The sequence below is a fragment of the Nothoprocta perdicaria genome, unplaced genomic scaffold, assembly GCF_003342845.1.
Source record: "Nothoprocta perdicaria isolate Ctin4 unplaced genomic scaffold, notPer1 scaffold_13, whole genome shotgun sequence".
In the NCBI taxonomy this organism is placed as follows: Eukaryota; Metazoa; Chordata; class Aves; order Tinamiformes; family Tinamidae; genus Nothoprocta; species Nothoprocta perdicaria.
The window spans coordinates 896,414-923,869 of NW_020454427.1; the positions used below are offsets into that span (position 1 = coordinate 896,414).

Sequence of the window (27,456 nt, forward strand, 5' to 3'; positions counted from 1 at the left end):
AACTGTTGGCAAAGGCAATCTGAGGACCTGAGCGGTTTATTGGTACAGGTAGCAATTCCTAGGTTGTCAGCTGAACTAGGGCAATTTCTCAGATCTTCACCAGAAAAAGGGGAGGGTAAAAGGGATGGGTAAAAGGGATGGAAAAAAGGGTTGAATTGAGAACACGGCACAGAGGGGAATTCAGGAGAGCAAATAAAGGAAACCACTGAAAAATGCCTTCATCAAGTCAAATGGCATTTCATGTCACTATATCTGATGGCAATCTCCTACATGGTGAATGCAAGGGCACAGCTCTGCTCTACTCATGGAAGTGGCTCTGATGAGAACAGCAGCAGAGATGGGAAACAATTGGCTTTGTATTTCTACTTATTCAATATCTAAGGCAATCAAATAATGCACATAGCAACTGTATATTTTGAGTCCTGAACTCATAATGGTATTTGAACAACAGAATCACTTGCTGCTTTTAAAAACACTACCCAAAATTTCCAAAGATTTCCCAGCACCAAATGAGAAGCTCAGCTCATGCTAACTTTCCCTAGGAGGCTGCAGTAAGGGGCTGGACACTTAACTGCTATCTTTGCATTTAGAATAGTTCCTCCTCTGTTGACAGCCTGGTGAAGAAGGCAGAATTTCTTCTAAATTCAGTTCTGAAAAAATAATATCACACTTATATACTACACTGAGATAGAGAGATGAAGATAGGAGGACTTGCCTGAAGACCCTGTGAGCCTGTGAACAAAGCAATTACTTTATACAAAGTGTTATGAGGACCTTCCTGGAAATCTGACCTGACCAAGAGGGAGGCAGAAGTAATTTATTATAGGAAAGTAAAATAAAGGAAATTTCCTGTCAAATTCTGGAAAAGAATATGCCATATTTCAAAGTGAATGACTTGCATAGCTCTGGTGAGACTTTTCAAATGTGCTTATCACACATATTTTGATTTCTTTTTCTTTCTTTTTGATTTCTATTTCCAAAAAAAAAAAAAAAAAGGCAGACAAAACCATAAAACTAGTTCTGGAATCACAGATGGATCCAACAGAAAGACGAACAACTTTAGGGCAGTGTTAGCACAGGAGAACCACAGAACCTGCAGCATGGTCAGCTCCTACTAGCATTCCTTTAATCACCAACATAYGAACTTCTCTTCTCCATGTTATTCCACATTAGGCCAAATTCAGGCAATCCCCCTGTTCTATCCAAATGTTTGCACATGGCAGTGCTGGGTGATTACCAAGGTCTGCTGTTCACCAGCAGCCCATTGCACTTCATAGCTCATATATTAGCATTATAATTCTACCCTTTCACTCCAGGAGACCTCACATATATGGTTTTCACTTAGATACTATTATGAAAAAAGTCTTTTGGAAACTGAACAGACAAYGGAAGGGTAAAATCCAACGTGACCCTGGAAATGCTCAGCACAATAAATAAATGAGGAAACATTATACAACATCACTAGTCCACATATGAAAACTATGCAAATGACTAAAAAGAAAATAATTAAAAAGATGCTTCTAAAACCAAAAACACACCAAAAAACATAATCCTATAGTACAGGATTAGTACAGAACCAGATTTATTGGATCGTATAACCTTATCTTTTGAAAAGACATGAAATACATTGCCCATTCTAAGGAAATACATAAAAATAGATAGTATATTTTTTAGTGCTCTGCATCATTTTACTGTCAATGCACATGTTTTGCTCATTCAGGTCTCTTTCTGGTGGGTAGAAACCTTGCACAGATGGCTGAACAAAGCCCTCTCTGAGCCAGTTGCTGTCCCCCTCTGCATAAATGTCAAATCTACTTSATAATGGACTAATTTGCAGAATTTWATTTATAGAATGATTTCATAATTTTACAGAGTTTAAGAACAGCTTTCCTGATTTTAATTATACAGTGTAAAAGTTGAGTTAAGCATGTGCACAACTATACGCAGAAATTGAGAAGTCTCATAAAAATTTTTTAAAAAAAAAGAGATGGACCAACACTGTGCTACTGGTTACATAGTTTTTATTTTTATTTCTCGCCTGTACCTAAATGATATGCTTACTTTTCAATTGTATTTACTCTATAACTGGGCAATGTAATTCAATATTATAGATTTCACATCTTCATTCACAAAAAAAAAAAAGGGTCTGAGACTTTTTTCATGCTCTTAATGTTTTCATACATTCCTAGGAATAAAAACACTATTTCTTTATGCAGTTGTAAACACCCACCTTAAAGTGTATAATACTCGTCCATCACTCCAGATACGAAGCAAACGATTTGGAGTTGTAATCCAGTGAGCATCAGATTTTCTTGAGTTCCGGAAGAAAGTGTCTGGAATCCAAATTTTTCCAACCATATTGCTATTAAGCATAAGCACTTTCATTGAGCTGTTAAATTTTAGACGACTGTCATACCAAGTCTGGGCAAAAATTATATCTATGGTATATTCCTAAAAGTAGAGAAACAACCATATGTATGTATGCATGTGCCAAAGTTTGCAAGCAAAGAGTTTTTATTTCATATATAAATCTAGGGCCACCTCTTCTCTTTTGTGTCATTTGAATAGCACTTAGCAGTCAAAACTTTCAGGCTGAAGAGTTACAGACTGGTGAATGGCACACAGATACTTCTGCCCCCACCTCTTCTTCTGACATGAATTGATCATTTAAGGACAGGCAGACCTGCTAGGACCTTTCTGTAACATGGAGGACAGCACGAAGGAGAAGCACCTCTAGTAGACCTAAACAGAAGTAAAATAGCAACTTTAATATTTGAAAACTCGAGGGAGAGAAACATTATGGATACACTGGAATATTGTTCTGCAAATAACCTAACCAGTTGCCATTGGACTCCAGAGAGAGGAGCAATCCCACCCCTTGCTCCCCTGCTGTGTTTATCACAACTCCAGGACATGACTATGATGAACACAGCAGTCATCTCTCTACTTGATGGCAGATGAGATCCTTCCTATGTGGTTGTCCTGTGAAAGCTCTTACAAACAACACAGCARCTCTTCTCACTGCTCAGTCTGCAAGGACAAGTGCTGCAGACCACTCAGATAGCTTCACATTGCCCACTGACTCGCCACTTAATACTTTGAAAGTGCAAAGACAGATATCCCAGGAACACCTATACTTCCCTTGATGTTCCCACCCCTTCAGGGGAAAGAACAGGTTCAAGAAACAGGTAGTCCAAAGGGAGGCTTGCCCCTTTTCTCTCCCGAACCACAGCTGAAATACGATATGGACTATTCTGTCCTGCCTTCTGACTCTTTAAAGACTATGAATAACTGATGTCTAAGGCAAGCAGTGAACTCGACATAGAGAACAAAAAGACTAATCAAAATTGCATTTTTGAGATGACTTGGCTCTAAAACTCTGCTCACATTTCTTGAAAGGCTCAACAGAAGATTCTTGATATTTTATTTCTGTAAAAAAACTTCAAAACACCTGTGAAAATCAGGGTTTTTTTATTCTTTAAAAAATTGCTTACTTGGAGTAGTTTTATCCAGAAACTTGTTTTAATCTAGTGTAAATGAGTAAACGAGACAGTGTGAAGGAGACAGGTTTTTGTGGCTCAAGTGAAATAGAATAAATAACGGTTGCCTTTACAGTACAAATAAAAGAAAAAAAACAGTAAGTGAAATCAACAGACATGACARTGTATGAAAAGAGCAGATTGTCCAAGGTTGAAGGTGCTGCTCTACGCAGCCACTTCCCAGCAGCTTGGCAATGTCTGAGAAAAAGAATTACATCCAAGTGTCATCACAGTCAACGCCACCCAGCATAATAAACTGAGGTTGCCATACAACACATACACCCTAACAAATGAARATAAGAAAGGAAGAGACGCTCCTAGATGATTTTGAAAGCAAAGAGCAAGGTAGAGCTTCAGCAGGCCCAGATGCTTTCCTCCTCTTACCTTTCAATGTTAAATGTGCAAGGCCTTATGATCATACTATAGAGTTGTTCAAACAACTTCATGGGCAAAAAAAATAGGAAACTTTGCTAACATCCTTCTTCGAAACAGTTGCCACTGTTCAAGCAGAAACTACCTGCATAATAATTCAGTATGACAAAATCAATAACAATATGTTTTCATAAAATACCCAAGTGCCAGCATCCTCTCAGATATCTGTTTAGGGTGATCCTCCATTTCTTAGTTGAGAGAGCAAATCTGGGTCTCTAATATTTGCCGAAAATGAGGTAGAAAATCATCATGTTGAAGCAGTCGAGTACCTTTTCCAGAAGTATTTTATTTCCAAAACTACATGAATAAAAGCTCTATTTTATTTTCAAAACTATATTAGGAAGCACAGCAGCACAACACATTAAATGTTCCTTTAGTGCAACTAGTTTCTGATGGGCTAATTTCTGATTTGTTTTTACTTGTTTTCTTATAAAAGATGAATTTAACAATCTTATCACCTGCTAATTTTTCATGAAACTTCTCACTCTTCAACCCCACTATGTAATCACAAAAATTGGTTTACTGCTTCCTTTCAAATAAAGTTAATGATAAACAGCTATGCAAAATAAAACAAAATCCACCTATGGCCACATTAGTCACAGTCATAGGGAAATTCATGTTTACTCATATTTAGCCTCCCAGGGTTCAATAAGCATTGCACACATTAGCTCACACTTGGCATTTGATGAGACCACTGACCTCTTTCATGCAGCTGGCAGAAAGAGCCCACCTGCCTAATTATTTACAGATAACTGCAATCCTCCTCCACCTCCTTCCTCTCTAAAAGATCACAACAAACTCCAAAGGCTGTAAATACAGTGACTAATCTGGGATTACCATTAAAGGGTCATGTAGTGAACAAACTGTGAATTTTGACAAGCAGATATATAGTGCCAACAAAAAAAAACAATAAATAAAGCTACTAATTCAAATAAAGTAGTAGTTTTTGTATGAGAATAAACTGAATTCTTGAGATGAGTTTCACTATCAAGAACAACAAGTGTAATTTGATCAGCCAAATATCATTCTAAAAGATTATTTCTCAGTGTAACTATAACATATCAGTTGCAAAATAACATCAATAGGGATGAAAAAATATATATAAAAAAACACACAAAGCAGAAAACTATTTGTTATTGGATATTTTGTCTAACAACTTCACAACTGATTTGATATTCTACAGTAAAAGGTGCGAAAAAGTCAAGTAATGAGTAACTGAACTGCAGGCTGGACGTTAACAGCAATACCTTTGGTGTTATAAAATACATAAGGACAAAGCAGCTTTGTTTCCTGGGGGGCAAACGCAAATACAATGACAATTCCTAAAAGCAAAAGCCAAAATAGTAGCTAAAAGTTTGCATTAGTCAACTACAGGCCTGCAATAGGGTTCAGTTTCACAAAGGAGAAAAGACACCCTCATTTCATCTTTGCTCAGGGATTTGTCCTAATTTTTTTTTTTTTTAACCAGATTCAAAATTTCACCTGAAGGGTACCTGAAGTTTTCAGGAATGCAACAGGCTAATTTTGGAATCTTTCTCATAGAAGTCCTGAATTTGATTCAACTTCTGATTGTAACATGATTTCATCTTATTTCACCATCAGACTCCATAATTTTTTTTCCCAACTTCCTTCAATTTGTTCAGTTTTCTATTTCACTTTGTTCAACTGGAACTTAATGGAAGGCAACTTTCAGAAAAAAAAATGAAGGGAAAGTTTCATTTCTGCCAATCTCTGCTTTCTTCTTTAAGGGAAATAAAACAAAATCTACCAACTTGTRTGCTTCAACATGAAGAGATGTGATTTAATTTCAAAGGTTCTGTTTAATATGATGGTTTAGAGGTTTAGGAGATTAAGATGGCCAAAGACAAAACTGGTATCAGCATAGTCTCCTAAGAGATAAGCAAAGAATAAAGGAAGAARTAGCAGCCAATTAATCAGCATCTTCCCAGTGTAACCTTTTCTTTCTCCCTCCCCAAAATGTCTGAACATCAATAAAGTGTTYTTAAGTATTAAAACTGCTCTGCAAACTTTGATGTATAGCTGCTCTAGCAAACCTTCTTAAATGGGTTATTCTCCTTGATGGGCTACTTACGAAGACCTTAAGAAAATACTTTTAAGGTGCTTTAGGCTTAAATATGGTTTTATCAAGGGATTATTTGCATGGCTGAGACAGAAGCAAAGGTTAAATGTCTTGTTTTAGCAAGCCACTTACAGATCCAGGAGTGATATCTAAGAAGATCCAGAAGATAGCAACGCCTCTCACATCTACACAGTGTTGCCAGCAGGTCAAGGGAGGTGATTCTGCCCCTCTCCTCAGCTCTGGTGAGGCCGCACCTGGAGTACTGTGTGCAGTTCTGGGCTCCCCAGTATAAGAGGGACGTGGAGCTTCTCGAGAGGGTCCAGAGAAGAGCAACCAGGATGATTAAGGGAATGGAACATCTCTCGTATGAAGAGAGGCTGAGTGAGCTGGGCCTGTTTTCTTTGGAGAAGAGAAGGCTCAGAGGGGATATGATTAATATGTATAAGTTCAGGAAGGGAGAATGCAGGGAGGAAGGGGACAAGCTGTTTTCACTGGTGGCCAGCGATAGGACGAGGAGTAATGGCCACAAGCTGGAGCATAGGAAGTTCCATCTCCAGGTGAGGAGCAACTTCTTTACTGTTAGGGTRACAGAGCAGTGGAACAGGCTGCCCAGGGAGGTTGTGGAGTCTCCTTCTCTGGAGSTCTTCAAAACCCGCCTGGATGCCRCCCTGTGCCACATGCTCTAGGTGTGCCTGCCTGAGCAGGAAGGTTGGACTAGATGATCTCTAGAGGTCCCTTCCAACCTTAACTATTCTGTGATTCTGTGATACACCTAATATTAGGCTAATGATACCACAGCTGCAGAAGAGGTGGGGGTTGCAGGAAATGCACTGAACAGAAGTTCACTGAACAGAGCATCTGCTCCCAGTGAGTTTTAACCAGTCGGATTGTTTCAATTGTGCAGACAATCACACTTGGAGGATTCTTGGAGAACACATGCACAGGGTAAGAGGCAACACAGCAAATTGCCTACAGAAGGTGATGCAGCACAGAGACACCTACTTTGTCACAGCACTGAAGAAATCTATCACTCTCAATTTGGCATCTGTGCTTATCCATCCAGTCCTTATTTTGAACATGCAAGGAAATAGATGCAAACAACAACATRACTAAAGGGCAAGATTTATTTAAAAGCCTTGTAGATTAGAAATCATAATAAAAATCTTAATCTTAGTCAAAAGATTATTTAGAAAAGCAACTACAGCAAATAAAGCTTTAATTTAATCAGCTTAGATCTCTCTTGAAGAAACAGGTGTGAGAAAAGAAAGTAGATGATATGTATATATAACTAAGAGAAATTAGTTGATATGTATATATAACTAATCTATATTCATTCCCACACAGAAAACACAATTGTTTTGTTGTTTTTTAAAATAAACCTTAAATATTTCAGTCATTGTCATTCCTAAAAAAAATGGAAAGGGCAAGTCAGACTAGAAAATAAATACATATATACATATTAAAATCTCAGGAGTGAATTCTGATAAGKAGCAAGGGTTAAGTAAGTTTCTTAGAGACTGAAAACAGTCATTTATAAAACTTCATTAGCTATACTCTCTAAATTCTGTGGCTATATCTACTTTCATGTAACTAGAGAGAGAGTCAAAGATCCAGAAGTGGTCCCACAAACAACTTCACAGATGAAATTGTACATCAGTCAAAATACACGCTTTTCTGTAATTTCCCTTATAAAGTCACAAGCACGATGTTTCACCTTTCTGTTTGGTCTTCTATTTCTCTTGATTTTCCTGCCATGCTCCAAAATCTGACAGCCAGGAGATTTATCTAGGCTTGGTTTCTATCCTGCAACTCCTGTAAGAAAAACATTCCTAGGAGAGGCTCTCGTTGCAGCCTGGCCTTCCAGTTGCTGAGACAGTCATGCAACTGTTYGTGTCAATGTGTGACACTAAAGGCAGAACAGCAGGGACTGCTTTTAAGAACTTCCCAAAAGAGCTTCTCTTTATTTATTGATCCATACGAAGGAACAGTGAAGACAAAATATGCAACTTTGTGGCATATCAATATTAGTATTTGAATATATGAGTGAATGCATGTTTACATAATTTTCTGAATAGAGAAGCTGTTGAGTTCATAGTGTGTAGAGTAGTGTGTGTAGAGAAGGTTGAGTTCATAATAGCAAAGACCATCAATAGTCAATTTTCTGCTCATCAGATAGGTGGGGAAAACATTACAATAGAGACACTTGTTTTTCAGGAAACTAAAAGCTTGTGCAGAAATTATTGAATGTAGGTGAATGACGAGTCCCAAACTAGCCAAAAAAAAAAAAAAAAAAAGTAATAATAACAATAATGCTTCAGATACACATTTTCAACAAAAGGTGAAACAACTAGTAAGAATATAACACAATTTAAGAATGTACTACAACAGAATAAAAGTAATGAAAGCCAAGATCAATGGACAAGGAAGTTACATTCACTCATTAGGAAAAGCACAAAGCATTTCCTAATAGCTATTTTGTCAGCACAAATCCCCTAGTAACAAGGGATTAGAGTAAACACTCTCTCCAAAAGTGGATCTGCTTCATGGAGATGCAGCTGTAGGAAAGGACATCCAGACCCCAGCYCTGCTTTGTAAAATGAACTTCCCATAGCATAGGCTGCAAGGAAAAAACTCCCAATTCTCCAGCTGCCCAGCCTTTGTCAGAAGATGAGATTTGCAGCAAAAACCCTGACACTAGCCACTGAAGGGYCAGTGAATGACAGCCACTTTCCCCTGTAGCACAGCAGTGAAGGAGCCAGCGGTGACTTGCTTTGACTACTGCCAAGCACAGTTCCCAGGTGAGTTCAAGCAGACACAGCACTCAGAGCACAGCCCTTATCTTTCTTCCAGCAACCCAGGGCAAATCTAGACCAGCAGAACTATTCCCACAACTGGAATACAGCAGCACATTTATAGATGACAGGTTAGGAATTAACAACCAGGGACAGCTAGGTAATGTGGTCCCAAATGTTTATAAACTATTTGGCACAAAGGCGGGTAGGAGCTACAAGACAAAGAATTAAAAGTGGCTTGTCTCCACTGCAAACACAAGACACAAACAATCACAGCAGAAACAAGCAGAAAGTAACTGGAAAAGACATTAAGGCATCATATACAACCTGTACAACTAGGTGGCCAAGCAGCCCTTGAAGTCTGGGAGAAAACTATCAGAAAAGTACTGTCTGGTTTAGCTTCAGCACCAAGCAGTATCTGTACATGGTATTAATTTGGTATTTACATGAGCATTATTCTTGGTTTAGGTCATTTCAGATCATAGCTGACTAGTACAGGCACTCAGTGATACATCTATAGAAGATATAAGCTTTCTGCAAAACACTTGTACTTTAAATTTAAGATAAAAGACAAGCTCTAAGCAGGTAGTAAGGAAGTGAGTAATAGGAAAGAGAGAATCCAATACCAGACAGAATTGTAGATAGTGATTTTAGCACAGCAAAAGCCTGGCCATTTACRGTAACTTCCATAGCAAAAGAAAGCTTAAATGGGAACATGATGAGAAACAATGAAGCAGCTTTGTGGACATTTATAAAAAGTTTCTTTCAAACATGAAGAGGAAGTTTTGAAGAAAGTGCTTAGCTTGAAAAGTTGAAAGAAAGGGAACAGAAGCTGGTGAGATCTGAGGTAGAAACAGGCCTGTTGCTAATATGAGGAAAATGGTTGGGTATATGCTTTGAAGTGCCTTGGAAGCTGAGGGAAGCAGTTTCTGTGTGAGGTCCTGCTTGAAAGAGGAGCCAGAGGAGGGGAAGGGGCAGCAAAATATTTGCTAGAAACAGTGGAAAATTCTCTTTGTAGGAATGAGCAGGATTACAGCTGGAAAGGCTAAGAAAAAATATGTTATTATAACAATGAGTGTCCAGACAAGGCATTCAGCCTGAWGGATGGATTAAAAAWATATATATATACACATATATATATTTTAAAAATCTCAAAATTGCTTTGCAACAAGAATCTGCAGTATTCCAACCATGACCAGGCACTACAAAATTTTTAGGTTTCAAGACTGGATAAGAACAGGCTGCCCAGAGAGGTTGTGGAGTCTCCTTCTTTGGAGATCTTTAAAACCYGCTTGGATGCAGCCCTGTGCCRCGTGCTCTAGGTGACCCTGTGCGTGCAGGGGGGTTGGACTCGATGACCTCTGAGGTCCCTTCCAACCTTGATTCTATGATTCATTCTATGATTCTAAGAAAGACAGAATAATAACTATCCAAAACACCTGAGAGCGCAGAAGAGGGTAAAAGTGGATTTAAAGTCCTGACCTAGGCACATTGACCTAGCTAAGCATCTGAGAGACACCGCCCAGTATTTTAGACTACAGGAAAAGAGAGGCAAATAACAGGAGGCCACTGGCATGTAATGGTAGCTGAATTTGTGGATGAGACTACCAAGAAATAAATGAGAGCAGGAAAAAGATGATGACCACAAAAGACATCCTGCAGAGGACCACCATAGAAAGAGCTTTTAGAAGTACATTTAGATCAACACTAAAAAAAAAAAAAAAAAAAATGAAGCATTCGAAGCACGGAAAACCCATGTGCTTGCTCACAACACACTGACAGACTGACCATAGATAAGGAGGGAGCTTATCAGCAATGTTTCCTAGCACCAGCCATTTCTCCAACTCAGTACTTCTGCATTTTCTTTTAACAAATTACCTTATGTAAATACCGAGCACACTGACATCTCAAGACACAAAGTGCCTTAGGCACTTTGAAGATGTTGTAGCTATTGCTGTGGCAGTAGAAAATCTAAAAAGCCCTAAAAATCTGAGATAGTATAAACTGTATTTTCAAACAGGAAGCACTGGCACACTCTAGTCAGGGAAGTTAAGTCAAGCTTAGGTGACACAATGACACTATAAAAAAAGAGTATTTCTCTGCCATGAAAAAGTCCTACTTGCCTATGTAAATATCTAATGTAAACAATAAATAACCTAAATCTAATCTAAATAATCTAAAAAATCTAATACGTCTATGGAAAAACTATTAGAAAAGGCCCAGCTTTAACTTACAACATTCTCAAATGGCRCACACCAACTAGTGCATATTTGATAAAAAGGAGCACAGATTTTCTGCTGCCCCATATGTGGAACCTTAGCTTTCTATTCTGACTATCTATTAAGAGAAAATTGGTAAACTGCAGCTGCTATACAACAAATATTCAGTGCCGGGTAAAAGCAGGTTGAAAAGATTATTTTTCTCTGATTTGGTTTCAGAAAGATATTTTCTCACTCTCTAAGGGCTGCTTTTTCCCCTTGTGCCTCAACACTCCCTTCAAAATCATAATAGAAATTGGCAGTGACATAGGAAGCACTGTGCTGAGCCAATATAAGCAGGGCATACCTTGTACTTTTGGCTGGTTTGCCTGTWACCAGATAGGTAAGTTTAGAGCTGCTTTGTAATAATATTAGGTAATCTAACTGCAAGAGCTAAAATAATTGATTTCAGCCTTTTTCCTTTTTTTTTTTTTTCAGGAAAAAAAATCACAGAGAACACTTGTGAAATTGTATTTATATACTATGATTCAAGTTAATACTGCTGTCTGAATACTAAGAAATGTGGRTTTTAAACTTAAATGCATTTCACAGCAAAGAAAAAAACGATGCTCCAGCTTAGCAAAGTAATATTTACTCAGCTGCTATAAGTGAACATTGTGATCACCAATCTCAAACGTTCTTCTGATACTCATCAATTAGATCTTATTGCTTTCAGTTACTGACAGACACCAAAAAGACTGGTATCTTTCTAATAAAACTAAAAGAGTAAGTTGACAAAAAGGAACTTATCAATCAGACTCAAACCAGAAAAGGCTCTGTACAGTACGAAACAGGTAATATGCAAGAACTAGTTGATGCTCCTGTTCTTATTTAAGAACAAATATTCTTGCCTTGTGGAAAAGACTGGAAGCAATATGCAGGAAACACACATTGGAGTCTCCAAAAACATGTGGTGCTTGCATGTGAAGCCTATACAGCTTTAGGAAACCCCATAAATTCTCAAAAACACGCACAAAAGTGCTCTTCCTCTCACCTGTGTCACCTAAGCTGCTACAAGCAATGGAACTGTCTCCTTCAAAAATGAAAGGAATTCCAGCCTCCAGGAAAAGCATCAAATGCAGTTCGCAAACCATGATGAGTCATGTCAAGCAGTGCTCTCCCAGTCCTGCAACACTGCTACACTGCAGCAYTTGGATCACATTATGACTTGTTATATTTATGTGTCTTATGCAGACCTAGATGCTGTGTTCACTTAAGAAACTCAACTTTCTCAACTAGAAAAGTCTCCTTTGTGTATGCTTCTTCTTCTTTTTATGAGCTTCTTGTTTGGGATTTTTGTTTATTAAATCCTTAAGCCAGTGGAACACAAAGCAGATGTAAAGTGAAGTATGTGCCACAGTGTGTGCACGATTACAGTCTTCTTGCTACTTCCAATAACCTTTTCTGTGTCATTCCAAGCTCCATCTTTGTTCACTAGTTACTATTGATTCACTAATAGGATACAATACCATTCAAGAACAGAGTGATRAATAGATTGATTTACAAGTTAGTAGAGCATGCATCTTTCAGTATTGGAACTCAGGATATCTACAGATAAAATAACTTTGTGTGTTTTTATTCTCATGTATCCMATGTAAATTATCTGCTATTGTAAAGTAAGAGTACAGAACCTTCCCAGTACAAACACAGTGACCAGGAGGTGCTGTGAAGCCCCTGACTACAAAGCACTGTTCACAAGGAGGAAACACCACCACTTGATTTAATAGGACATTGGACATGTCGATATTTGGATAGCAAAGTAAAAACAAAAATCTGCTGCCACTGGTTACCCCAATTTGAGAATGGAATTTAAAAGTCAAGGCTTACTTAAAGTTGACCATCAGCACATTCTAATCAAAGTCATAAATGGTAGAGTATGACAGGAAAAGTTGTAGCCTAACAGTGTCCAGGTCATGCAGTATGTGTGCTGCAGTAGCATGTCACATAGGCTGCGTCTGATCCGCTCAGTGGTTTTGCTACCTTATTAAAAATAATAGTGCTAGGCTTCAAAGCAGGGTTTGCAGCTTGCTGTCACAGAAGCCTTCAATGAATAACCAGCACAGATCATACAATAAAAGTTTCAACATCCACAGAAGTAACAGAAATGCTGGAAATAACARGGGAACCAAACTGCTTTAGTGAAAGGCAATCATAGATATTTCCCTTAGAAATTTCTGTCTGGAGTTCCTTTAATAAATACAAAAGCTGAACAAAAAGCATTGCCGGTATATGCATCCAGTGAATAAACACATCTACCCTTTCCAGACACACTCAAATGATAATGGCACCATCATGTTCAAAAATGTTAAATCATGATTTAGAACTACATAAATCAGCAAAGGAACTTTAAAACACATCATTTTTTTTCCTCTCTACCCATCTTCCTCTCTCTATACACAGATATAGATAAAGACAGAGAGAGAAACAGACAGCTAAAACACTTTTATTCAGCTATTTTTTAAAATCTATCTACCAGCCATAATGCCCACATATCTTTATTATTGTTTATCAGAAATCATCTGCCTCTTTAACTCTTTGCCCCTTTCCTGTCATTTAAGTACTTCTCTGTTTACCATATGAAACTTGATTAAGGGCTGAAAAGGTATTAACTCTTTGTTCTTCATTTTTGACACAATAAAGTACTACTATTTCTTACTTGAGAACTGCTCCACTATTCCTTCTCCACAGATTTCTCCTATTTGGGGCAGCAGTCTTTCACTGCAATGAGTCTTGTGATCAAATAGAGATTACAAAATATGATATTCTCTTAGTTTTACAAAATCAGGTATTCTGTCAGTTAAAGGAAGGTGTTAAAGGAGTAGATGCTTTGGAGGGCTTTCATGCCTCTCTCAACCCAGCAAATTACACATTTGCATGGTCTCATCCAACCACAAAAGCCAAGTCACAGACACAGTTCTGCTACAGGCAGTAGCAGGGGAAATCTTCATCCCTTGTACACCTTAGGGTACTGAAAGCACAAAACATTATTCTTGACAGGAAATAATACACAGAGAGACATTAGACAGTCCTACTCAAASTACTAAAAGAGGGCCTTTTTACTTTGGTCCTAGGCTAGAAGGAGAAAGGCAGAAAGAGCCTGTGTGCTTTTAGGTGAATGATTTTCCACAGAGATGAAAATCAGGCTCTAAAATTCATTGCAGCTCTGAATTCCATTAAGAGAACCACACACCCCTYCAGAACTCCTAGGGATCAAGGCTTTAGCCATAAATATGCACTTAGCCATGCTTCATGTGACCGTTGCATGATGCATAATGCAGACTAACTCTAAAAGACAGATTCAAAAGTCTGTAGATTTAATGAGTATTCAAAGTTTAAGGACTTTGCTGATCTGGACGCTTGTTAAAAATGTTTACTCAGGCACCTGGTAATTGTGGGTACACAGGGAGACCACATGCTGTAGGAAAACATCTTTTATGCATGAGATGTCTATATCATTTAGAATATTATGTAGATCTTTGTTAAACTAAATACCAAAAGCTGAAACTCAAGAGCCTTCAAAGGCAAACTCTAATGAATGTCGCACATATACTTAAAACCTCCCTTTGATGAAAGTATGAAAGACTCCATCAGATAGCAGAGGGAAAATAGACTGAAATTATAAAATAAATCAGTTTTCTCTCATGATGAGTGTCCCCTGAAGCTCCTCTCAGCTTCAGAGGACCCCTCCAAAAGCAAACTGAACCTCCCCTCCAAAAAGCAAACTAAACAAGAAAAGGACATCATATGCCAGAGTGAATTAAAATATCTGATAAATGAACAATCCAATGGGAAATCATACGTATGCTCTCATGTAAAATGATAAAGTGGAAGGCTAAGGACAGCCCAGAAGATTAAAGTAATTTGGGGAATTTTGGTTAACAACCTCAAGCAGTACTGACTCCAAGGAAAAGGCAGGCACAATGAAACAGGCATCTCACACAAAMAGAGCTTACAGGGTCAAACCTGCAATTATGTTATGCTAAGAATACTGTTTCCCAGATTAAAAACATCTTTGTTGGAAGGGTTAATAAAATTATTTGCATATATAAGGCTTTACTTACTTTCATAAAATTACATTTTCTTGTAGCATTATTAGATGCTCATATGATCCAAGTTCCTGGCGTCCAAGCCCAGTGGAAGCAATTACTCTGTTTTGGAGGCCACAGCACCCTTGGACTATAATTTAAATTGCTATATAGTTCTCTGTCCATTTTTAAAAACCACACAATACTTCTTAAAGTTCCATGTGTCAGTGGGATTTACCTCATTACCCTCTGGTAAAATGATTTATTGTTACTATTTATTTTTACAGAAAATAGGAGCTCTAAGCGTCTCCTACTTTCAGTTCTAGTGCCTGCAGTACCTAGGAGGCACCAAGATGACCCACTGGCATAGGAAACCTTCCAGCATATGGCACTTGCTCCCTAAAAGTCATTACCTGTTGACATAYTTGCTCCCACAATAAATCCCTTCCAAACAGGACAGGATGGACAGAAAAAGTACAAGACAGACAGAACTATTTTCCTCCACTGCATTGCTGTCCTGCACTTTCCTTCAGTTTTTTCCATTCTTCAGCCCTGGTCAGAGCCACAGACCAACCTGCCACAGCTGCCACTAGTGACAACCCCAGGCTCGTTAGACTGTTACAGGGGAATTAATATTCCCTGCCACACGTCAGTGTCATCTACTTTTTGGCACATTTATTCCTAGTACYTAAGTGCTACAGGCCCTTTCTGCTTGGTTTCGCATCAGGAAGCTCATAATCACGGTGCATGTGATGACATATTACGTGCAAATCACCAGATCCTTAATAATTTTTGAGAACTAATGTGGTTTTGCCAAATGCTCAGGAGCTGCCTCCCCTGTCATATTGCAGCATCTGACATGACAGAAATCCCCATTTGCTACGCATAGAGAAACCTGTGAGCGCTCCTGCAAGGAGGTGGGCAAGGAAGAAGCGGGAGGGAGATGAGCTCCGTTTGCTGGAGGGCCAGGAGCTCCATCCTCCATCGCGTGTCCCGCCCGCGGGAGCCACCACTTGCCAGAAGAAGTCACGCGATGGGGTTGATTTAAAGCCCTCCACGCCACTGTGTCAGACAACGCACTCTGTGACAGGAACTGATTTAATTAATTCAAKAAAATGCCAACTTCATTTCAACTTCATTGAAAGCACCGTTAATTTAGCCCTTGCACCAAATTTCTGAGGTACACATACACACAATCACATAGACACTCAAAAGAGGATCCMTAAGACTAAATACAAGATTGCAAAAGGAGGCCAGAAGTTTTCAAATGTTGTTTCCTGTAAACTAATAAAAAGAATGACTGCACTTAAAATAATGTTTTTTCCATAAATATAAGGTCAACTGCTATATTTCTTACACTCTGAAGAGCAGCTCTAGGAAATAATGCATTGTAGGTCAGAGGTAAACCAAGTATAAACAAGCATAGTGACAATGTTTGATATGAACCAAAATAAAGACYTCATATAATACAGTGGGGTATTTTCTTTTGAAGAAATAAAAAGAACAACAAATTCCAATAGTCTGAAATGATTCTGTAATGTTCATAATCAACAGTACAGGTAATACACAGTATCAAATTATTAAAGCAGCTTATTCTAGTGACAGGAGAATTTTCTCTTCATATTAATCYACAGCATTTTTCAGACAATGGTTTCAGTCAATAATCAGAACTTACCATATTGATTGGGTCAACCGGGCCAATGCTGTTAACATAGACATCTGTTTCAATTACCGTAGTTCTCACTAAACAAAACAGTAACCATAATTAACCATATTTATATTATCAGGATTATTTAACCTATCTACTAAATACAACAATAAACCTGATTTCTTGTATTAAAGTTAGAAAAAGTAAGTCTCTGGTCTGTTGTCTCCTCTTTAGCCAATGAATCATATTTAAACTTGGCTTTATTTCACACAAATTAAATTACAATTATCAAGATAAATYGTTGGCTTCTTAATTAACTGCCATCTATGTTTTGTGTGCCCAAAGACACAAAAAATACAAAAGTCAAAGGAAAGAAAACAAAAAGAATACCTTCCTAAATAAAAATTATTTCTAAGCAGAATGAAGAAAATATCTGGAAAAATGTTGGTTATACAAGAAATCATAGGGCCTAGAAGCAGAAGTATTTACCAGTTGTAAAGGATATGCAGTGCTTTCTGTCAATTCCTATTTGAAGGTGTAAAACAGAAATAAAATAATTAACTTTTAGCCAGATTCCTTCATTTTATACAATTATACCACAATTAAGCATTATTAATGTCCTTTCATCAGTTTGATCAATACACTGCTTCACACACCAATTTAAAAGTTCAACAAATGAAAATTGAGTTGCATATTTCCATATTTATTTTCTTTAAACATAAACGAAACCACTCTTAAATGGCTGAAAAAATGCTTTGAAGATACCATCTTTTTAAAATGCAGGACATTTACAGAAAGGTTAAAATTATAAATGACTTCTCAGGAGTGCCACATGCAGCCACATGTGTCACTGATAATTCAGCTGCTTCCTCCTAACTGGTTTCTAGAGGGAACGGTGCAAAAGAAGGTGGTCAGGCCTTTGTGTAARAAAAGTCCGCATTTAAAAATCATCAATATATCAAACAGGGTTTTTGTTATTGATGTTGTTTTTGACTTGTACCAGAAAGCAAATAGGACTAAATGTAGACAAAAGAGGACATATCATGTTCTAGTTCCCAGTGGCATAAAACTCTGCTGGTCTTTCTCCCATGATTTAATGTTAAAATGAAGAACCTCTGCCCATCTGTGGATGGAAAAGGGAAGATATGTATGCAAAGAGGTAACTACTTTGATTTCAGGAGAGAGATGCTAGATGAACAGATTTTATATCTTTATACAGMAAACAGGGATCACCCAAGTGTTCTTTAACAAATTTAAAAACTTAAGTAACATAGGCTTTTTCAAATCTCAAAAATCTAAAGCTCTGCCAGGCAGATACCTTTCCTACATATCCAACAAAGTCTTTCCCCTGTCATTCTCACTTGAGAGGAAGTTCTTCCTGATTCCAAATCTGATTACTGCTGACCCTGAGCCTCAGAACATGGTGCACCAGTCRGGCAACACAAAAGACTTTGTGTGCAACCTCAGAGCATGAAGGTGCTTGTTCACCATCCTGTCCCCAGCATGCTTCACATAGACCCTGGAAACCAACTGATTTCTTGGAGGGGAAAAATAAATATGTCCTGAGCTGCAAATGKTCTAGGCATCTGCAGGGAAAGAACACAAGTTCCACAAACTATAATATCAGACAAAACTAAAATATATTTTTGTGCATGCATGTGTATGTGTGGATATTTATACACACACACATATGTGTATATATATATATATATGAGATATATATCTGAATAGTATATAGCTAGATATGTCACATAAACACATATTTTCTTTGATTTTGAAACCCTATATGTCTATGCAACAGCAAACCCCTTCGACTTGATCAGTGCCTGACTGGAAACACAGGGGAGTGGATCAAAGCTATCTTGCCTCTGCTCAAGCAATGCTGAATCCTGCATTTCTTCCATGTTAACAGAAAATGTTTAATCCTCCCTAGTTTTAGGAATCTTCTTTTTTTTTTTTTCAGAGGTTCAATTATTTAACCCTGACTTTCAGTGCTGGATAACCCCTTTATTAAAGCTCCTCTTTGGATATGAGTATCTATACAAGGTTTAAGGTCACTTCTCAGACTTGACTTCGGTATGCTCAACTGTTTAAACCTCATGCTGCACGTGGAACTCACATGCAGCCTGTTCAGCATTGACTTTAGAATTCATTCTATTGTTCCCAAATGCATCCTGACATGTGGACACCAGAACTGAAAATTTTAGCAACAGTGTTTTCAGTGCCGCATGAGTACTCCCAGACTCCTGCTCACCTTTTCAAATGCACAAAATTTCTCAGGACAATGCTTTGAGGCAAAACGCTCAAGAACTTATACTACACAAAATACCAAAGCCTTCCTCTAAATCATAGCTTTTCTGTGCAAAATCTCCCACCTTGAAATACAACTCACAAACTTTCTTCATTTTTTCCTTTTTGTCATCTAGTTCTTGCTTTCACACATCTCCAGCTTTACCTAAACTACATAATTGCTTTAGTAGTATGACCTCTTCCTTTCCAACAGTCTAAAGTCCAAGTGACTGAAAGTCACCTGCCAATTTTTCTACAGAAAATCATTGCTGCAGTCATGAAATACACTGTTATTCTCGATCAAGAAAATTTCCTCTGAGATCTCACTAAGACAGCCCTATCACTTCTAATTCATTATAAACAACTAAATTTTGAGGTCTGTTAATGAGCTAGCTTCTAATGTGACCTGTGCCAGTCTTATGCAGCTCCTGTTTGCAGTGAGCAGCATCTGATCTGCCACAAGGGCTCACCTCTAATACGTTAGATTTCAATTTGCCTTTTTTGTACTGCTAAGAATAAGACTATTAATACTATTATGTATTAAGAGTCAATGAGGAGTCTGACAAAGCTGGCTTTGTTGAAATTATTTTAATCAACCCAGAAGAGAAACAAATCTTAAGTTTGGAAGGGGCTGCTGTCTGATGTTATATCTTCAAAATCACACAGAACTTAATACTCTAGGTCTAGTAGACCTAGACCTAAAGAGTTGATTCTCCTCACATTCTTCAATTAGAAATGATTCTAGATCATGGAAATGACAAAAGGTGGAGAAAACATTCTTGATACTAATATGGTATCCATGTAAATACTACTCTTCATCTACTGTGCACGAAGAGTTAACAATGAAAGACAGTCCRAGAAGATGCTTCCATAGTGAATACTCCTCCTTTTATATTTAAAGTATTAGTAAGAGCCTTAAAAACATTTTAAGAAGCAGAAAGGCCATTAAACATATGTGCTAAGTAAGGCACAAAGAAGTGCTGCAAACTTGCAGAAGTTTCTGAGGAAGAARGGGAGAAAGGGCTGTCCCACTTGAAATATTTACACTGAGACACAACATGAGCCCAGATAGAATATAGTGGGAGGGCAAGAGGATGACAGACTGTGGACTAAACAGAGACAGAGAGAGAAAATGTTGCTCCGAGAAACAGCTGACCCCAAGCCCACACAAAAGCTGAAACATCAAGACAATACAGCAACCCTGTTTCCTAAGTGTTATTTAGAAATAAATAAATAAATCTGCACTATTTGGTTTCCTGCTTTGCCTACTTTTACCTCTTGCTAGACTAAGCTCTGATTATTTAAAAAGTTGAGCTGGTTTAATGTATGACCTAGCACAGGAACAGAGATGAGGAGGAGCCACTCTCAAGAGACAACTCCTGTAAAAAATTGATTCTTGTGCCTAGAATTCAAGGGGAAAAGTGAACTTCCCACCAAACAACAAGGCACAGAAAGGAGTCTTTCCTGGAAGGCATGGACAAGTACCCAACTAGGAAGACACGAAGGATTGAAAGGTAGCACAGGCGCTAAGTAACCTACAGACTCCCAAACTTTGGGCATATTTCATGTTCAAAATCTGCATTTTGAAAAATATTAACTCTATATTAGAAAAACCACAGTGATTAAAAAAAAAGTCAATGACAAAATTATTTTAGCAATTGCTGTCACTAACAAATATATCTTTTTCCAGGCTGTATTTATTTAAATCTGATTTTCAGCTTTGATCTTTGAAATGCCCCTGCCTGTTAGGCTGAAGAGCTTTCCTCATTTGTTTATTTTCATCTGAAACCATTATTATTAGTTCAAAAGTACCAAATCATGCACTTTTTATCGAAGAATGCCATTCCATTTCATTATTCCAATCCTTGAATTATCCAATAGGTTGTTAATCCATTCAAGTTCACTAGTTCCCTTACTTTACCAAATGTCTCCAGTTTGGAATAGAAGATTTAAGACATAACACCTATTTTCACTTGTCATGCAGTTTAATTTGAACTGAACCCACTTTGGATAGTTTAATCCAAGTTTATTTTCTTTGCCTAAATATTCTCTAGATCCTTATTACTTGCCAAGAAAAGCCTAAAGGAGTACTTCCTCTGGGTGACAAAGTAAAGAAATTAGGTGACTACTCCATTCAGGAATATCAGGAACCTTCCATTTATAATGGATGAGTATTATTATAATGGGTAATAATAATAATAATAACAACTAATGTAACAATACACACYCCCACAACCAGTTATATAACAGTATTATATGTCCCTGGGCACATGACTTTTACCACTGGCATACTGAGATGCAATTATTTACCTGGGCCCTATACTTGGATTACAACTATCCAAACTTCTCTACATATGAATTTGCCTATCTTCTTTGTTATTAAACATCCTCTTTTCCAACTTCTTAAAAAAAAAAATCTATCACTGATGATTTTCCTCAAATTGCTGACTCAAAAAAAAAAAAGGATATTTCTTTACACCCCACTAGAATAGATTGGTATTAGTTACATTAGCAATTAAAAGCTCTGAGAGATGGAATAGCAAACAGAATAATTTCCTTTAACATGGGAAGATAAAAATGGGAACTAGTTTGGCCCAAGTCTGAAATTAAAAGTGTGTCCCTTATACAATTAGGAGGCCTGAAGTTAAACTTATAGTGTCAGAAATTCCATTTTATTAATATATTATCACTCCATAAGGTTATATCTGTATTTAAAGGAATTTATACTACAGATAAGGGACTCCAGATGGTAACTACTAATATTCTGTACTGAGTAGAACATACTTCAATAATAATACTGCCTATATTCTCCAAGCTCATCAAAGTGTATTACATATAACGAGCTAAAGACTAGTAAGTCTAATGAACATAGCACGGGGTAGCAATTAACAAACTAGTAAAACTCATGGCTATTTATCAGAATGAGACACAGAAAATAACACTAAGTGGTTTCCTCCAATTAGATTTGAGTACTGCCACTGACTTCTCAACTTCTATTTGGCCAGCTATTAGAAAAAAAAAAAAAAAGAAAAGAAAAGACCCCTTTATAATCTCCTACAAAAACCAGCATGTTTATCAATGACACACCTATGCTTATTCTGAGATGCTGAAATTCTGTGTCAAGATCAGGAAGAGAAGAAATTCTATTCTGGTGTTCAAATTCGTTAATTCCAGACTCAAAAACAAAAATGCTGGTATTATAACTCTGCTTTGTAATTCAAGTGTAAAATATCAAGGTAATAATATCCCACAGAAGGGAAGGTAATTATAATCCTAGTTTAATAACCTTGTTGTACAAGTACTGGCATATACGGGGAAAGCATGGAAAATGACACCGGATTTTGTCCGATAAACCTGAGGCAGACTAAGATGAATTCACTATAGCCTGATACTGTTTCTCTATCTGTAGAGTACCTGCTGCATTTCTGGAGCAGCTGGACTAAATATGACACCTGAAGCTGGAATGTTAGTCTTACCTGGTTTGAAATTTCTGCCTTGTGRGACCTATGTCTGCAATTATTTGTTCTTCTGATTATAAAGCAAATATCTCCCAATGTCTCCTGTTAACAGTGCACTGAATGATACTCACACACCTTACATTCTAATATGCTGAGTGGAGGCAGGATCCAGAGAGCAAAGACCAGATGACTAATGATGATATGATAAGGCACCAGGGGAGCAAAGAAGTCTGTTTTCAGAAACTGATACCTGAATCCCATAATCTGAAAAGTTGCACATTGAGCTATCCACAAAAAGGCAGAGCTCTTGCACTATCAAGACTCAGTACATAAAATATACATAGAATTTCTAACAAAACAGAGAAGTAAGGTAAAATTCTTCAGTGACCCTCTAAATACATTTTAYATGTCAGAAGGAACTCCTCTTCCTCTGTTTTGTCCTTCTTTATTTCTAAATCTCATAGCTAAAGAAGAGAAATAGAATTCTCTTTTATTTCACCCCCATCTTCCAGCTAATCACTAGAAGGGCTATTAGTGGAGTCAGTTTATTCCCTCATAATCCCTTTGCTGTCTGTTGCACAGGCAGCCTGAAAAAAGAGGCAAGGCATACATCTGTCACATACTGAGAATGTAAGGAAAAATATGCTGAAAGAGCTTTTTTGTTGTCTAAATGTTCACACTAATCCAGTTAAATGAATCTGCAGGCAAAGGCTCAATAAAAACTTTATGGGATTCACATGTGGTTCTGTTATGACAGGGAGAGCAAAATTGCTATTCAACATCTTCAAGGCAACAGTCAACAGTAAAACAGAACTAAGAAATTTGGGGGAGAAAGCAATTTGTCAGAAGCTTTGAAGAGAAAGAGTGAGAGATTGAATCTCTCTGTTCTCCTACATAAACGAAACACAAGTGTAGATTGCAGTATTGTTTATCTCATAAGCAGCTTATGGACTTGCACTGAATTTCTTTGACAGAGAATGCCAAGTAGTTAACAAACAATCATGTCCTCCACCTCTCCCTTCACAGTTCAGAAAACAAACTGAGAACGAATAAATTATTTTTCCTAGTCTGATCCACCATGCATTCAGTTCTCAGGAGTCTGCCAAGTTTTCATGAACTCCATGATTTCAAAGTAAGATTCTTCCAAATAACACTTATGTTTAATAGTTATAATCTAACTTATGCTTTCAGTAGCAAAAAGTAAAATTGMCTTCCAACTAGCTGAAGCATTTGAGTAATGGTAACACAGACTCCCTTCCTATATTCCTCTAGAAAAGATACAATCCTAAATTACACAATTTTACTTTCTATAATAAAACCAAAAAGGTATATTCTAATAAATTTATACAAACTCAAAATCAAATTTTTGACTGACCTTGACTGTCTTATATCTAGAATTATTTCCATCAGAAGACCTTAGAATAACAAAGCAAAATATAATTGTTTTCAGTGATTTATTATATATTGCTCATCACTCCAAAAATGCAACACTTCACATAATATAAAGAGATCACAGTATAACATAAGTAACACTTACATACAGAATGTTATTATTTACTACTTCCAGAAAGTGATCCAATTTATTTCTATCTAGCTTGATACAGTCATTTTTAAAAAGGGCACTAAACAGATTTTCCGTTCTTGTGATGAATCCCAGATTGTCTGATGAACCAGATAACCTCTCGTTCTTGTCCGCTATTTAGTGAATTATTTTAAGGACTTACCCCCAATATCTGGCCGAAGTTTATTGTCATATCCTTGAAGTAAGGAGTCCAGTATATGAGTCACATCCCCACCATGAATCTTTGGTGCAAGGACCCATGTTTTGTTCACTGTTAGATCTTCATCATCTTCATCATCTGCTTTATCAGCTCTAATTGTAATTGAATAAAATAAAATGAAGGTTATAATTAAACAGTGAAACAGATATGTGAAGATGAAACTGATAAAATAACGAACACAATATTTGAGGTATTTAATAAACATTCAAATGTATTTGGTGACAACAGAAAGAAGTAGGCCTTATTTAAAACACCAACATTTTGTTTTATAGTAGTAGAGGGTGCATGCTAATAAACACATAGTGCAAGCTAATAAGCACATTAAGAGAAGCATTAAAGCATCCCACATTCAAGTCAGAAGTCAATCTCAAAAATGGTACAGATCTCACTTTTTTCTTCTTCTTCTTTGAAACACTAAATGGAATTCCTAGGCCTTTAAGTCTTTTCCAAAACATGTTACTAATATTTCTAAGAAATGTTTAATTACAGTAAAAGATACCTCCTGGCATCAAAAACATTACTAGATTTTCTCTCCTTATAGCCTCTGTTGTAGCCATTATATGAAAGCTATTTCACCTTTACTCACTTAACTCTTCATATTTTAAGAGAACAAACATTATTTTCATATGTTTTAACTAAACATTTACAGCTAGGAGATGAAGCTGTGCTTTAATAAAGTATCTGGATATATACATGGCATATCATATGTATAGTATGTATACATCTTGTTGAGATGATACAAATGCACAAGGAAAACACTTGCACACATTTATTGCCTAGCTTTTAATTGGGTAAGCAAAAATACAGTTTACTTGCTATTTATTATTTTTTATACGAAGTCATCAGGAAAATGGCAACAGATTGGTTGTGTTTGTGGATTAACTCACACGGTCACTGAAAAGTCAAAGAGTGCCTGGAAGTAGTTGTCTCCCCATTTGAATCAAATGAGTGTGGACTAAAACATTCCTCCGGTGCTAAAGTTTGCAATTTCTATTACTCGTCCAACAATTTTAGGGAAGTGCTATGGCTTCAAGTCAAGCAAAGGGCATCAGACTGATAGCAGTAACTCTGACTGTCATATAACTTATCTTCCTTCACATGGAGACCATCTAGCAACAATTACATAGTATATGGGATTCATATAAATCACTTTCAATGTTAGCATAAGCACAGATATTCCAGGAAAAGAAAGGAATTAAACTTACTCTCTTTACACCAACTTGCACTGCACATCAAAGTGAAAAAATTTRTTTTGATGTTATTAGAAATAGATTTGCAAGAGCTTCTAAATGACAGAAACTTACACAGCTATCAAAACTAACAGTGGGATTTTTCAGCACATTTCTTAAAAGAATGACCACTACAAGAGGATTCTACATGGAGATGTTATGCCTGTATGGGAGAAGGACAGAAAAGTCAGGAAATGACAGAGCAAGAATAGGAATTTTTATTCTCATCCCTTCAGCAAATGCACTAAAGCAGTCTGTATCCCTAAGACCTTGCATCGCTTTTCAAATAACACTAGTAAGTCTCATGAGTATGACTCCACTTCGGGCTGTGGAGATTGTTCAGGGGTTTTGCTGCTTTTGCTCAATTTGAGAGCCTAAGAGGGCACGTCCCATAATTCAAGAGGTTTCCAAAAGAAACCAGGACTTTCATACTTAGCTTGTTACATACATGTCACAGATGTAAGAGATGGAAATAACATGCAATCTAAATATGAGGTCTCCTGTCTCCCCTGGAATGGCAGTGCTTTAATTCTTCTAAATCAAAATGCACCGTACAAGAGTTAATATCTCTGTAGCACTACACAGACTTCACAGAAATGTCAGGCACTAAATATTTGATAATTCCCACTTAGATGGATTCCATTAATAGAAGCACTAAAAGAAGTAGGAAGGGAAGTTTTCTAGATGTTGCCCCTCTCTTTCATGTTTTGCTACATGCTGCCTTTTTTTTCCCCCCACTTGTAATTACATAGCCTAATTATGACAGAAATAGGCTTAAAGTTGTTATCAATGCAGAGGCTCTCCCAGGCCTTCCCTGGGGAGTCAAGATAATGAGGAGTAAAACTGAGCAAATCTCTAAGAAAGGAGACATGATCACAACAAAACTGACCTCTTCTTCTTCCCCTGTAGGCCTCCACGCAGGTAATAGCAGAACATAGATGGAAACTACCCAAGCAGGGTCCACACCTCAGGATCAGCACAATTATTTGCACAGAATTTGAAGAGAGAAGGGCACAACTGTGAACATCCCTTTCCAAATATCCACCATATTTCAATAATTTTTTTTCTCTATAATGCTCCTCTCTACTTTTCTCACTTCTGCTATTTAGTGTATTTAGATATACCTGGAAAAAAAAAAAAAAAGAAAAAGAAAATACCACAAGTGTGCTCCAGATTTTCACTTCTTGAAATACTGTTCTATGGGAAACCTTTGGTCCTCCAGCTTCAAAACTCCAAACTACAGACAGGTACACAGTTTATGTAAGCTTTGTAAAGTGTTAATGACCTCCTCTATTCATAATGCAGTAGCAGGTGGACAAAGGAGAAACAAAGGAACTACTCAAATAAAATTTATCTAAAAACACACAGAGACATTGAGAGGAAGCATCTAAATCCACTTGGTTGGTTAACAAGATCCTGTGACTCACTAATCCCTCAGTTAAATCATCAGAGGAACCAATACAAATTGGAAATCAATGTAAGCAGGTTTGAATACCACACAGTCAGAGTGAAAGGGACTATTCTCTGTTCTTCCTGATCGTATCTTACTGACTTTTTCCAAGATGAATGACTGYGTCTAACCCATCCTGCTACCCCAGATTACCATCTTCTTAACACTTGCTTAAAAAGTGCACAAGAAACTATTATGCCTTTGCAGTGTTAACAGCATCCTGCATCTTTTATTTGTACGCCATGGTAAGTAACATTCAGGGGCACAATCAAGACAAGACAGAAATGAAAGAAATGATGCTGTCTGGTGAGGAAGGCAGTAGACTATACAGAGCCTTCTACACGCCCTCCAATGAAGCAGTGCACACTAACTCTTAATGGTAACAAACCCCACCTTCACTCTCTTTGACATTAGTACTTTCCCCTCGCACATTCCCAAGAAGAAAGGTAACCTTACTTTAAGGGAAGATTCTTTC

The 27,456-nt window shown here is 37.3% G+C and overlaps 1 protein-coding gene across 1 annotated transcript in view; it reads right to left on the reverse strand.

Moving 5' to 3' along the window:
- GABRG1 (gamma-aminobutyric acid type A receptor gamma1 subunit) overlaps positions 1-27,456 on the reverse strand; it is a 52,683-nt gene that overhangs the window by 12,463 nt on the left and 12,764 nt on the right. The window contains exons 2-4 of the mRNA XM_026033620.1: positions 24,246-24,394; positions 16,802-16,869; positions 2,231-2,451 (exon numbers count right to left, since the gene is read on the reverse strand). Of these exons, the coding sequence (XP_025889405.1) occupies positions 2,231-2,451; positions 16,802-16,869; positions 24,246-24,394 (438 nt within the window). The remainder of the gene's footprint in view (positions 1-2,230; positions 2,452-16,801; positions 16,870-24,245; positions 24,395-27,456) is intronic.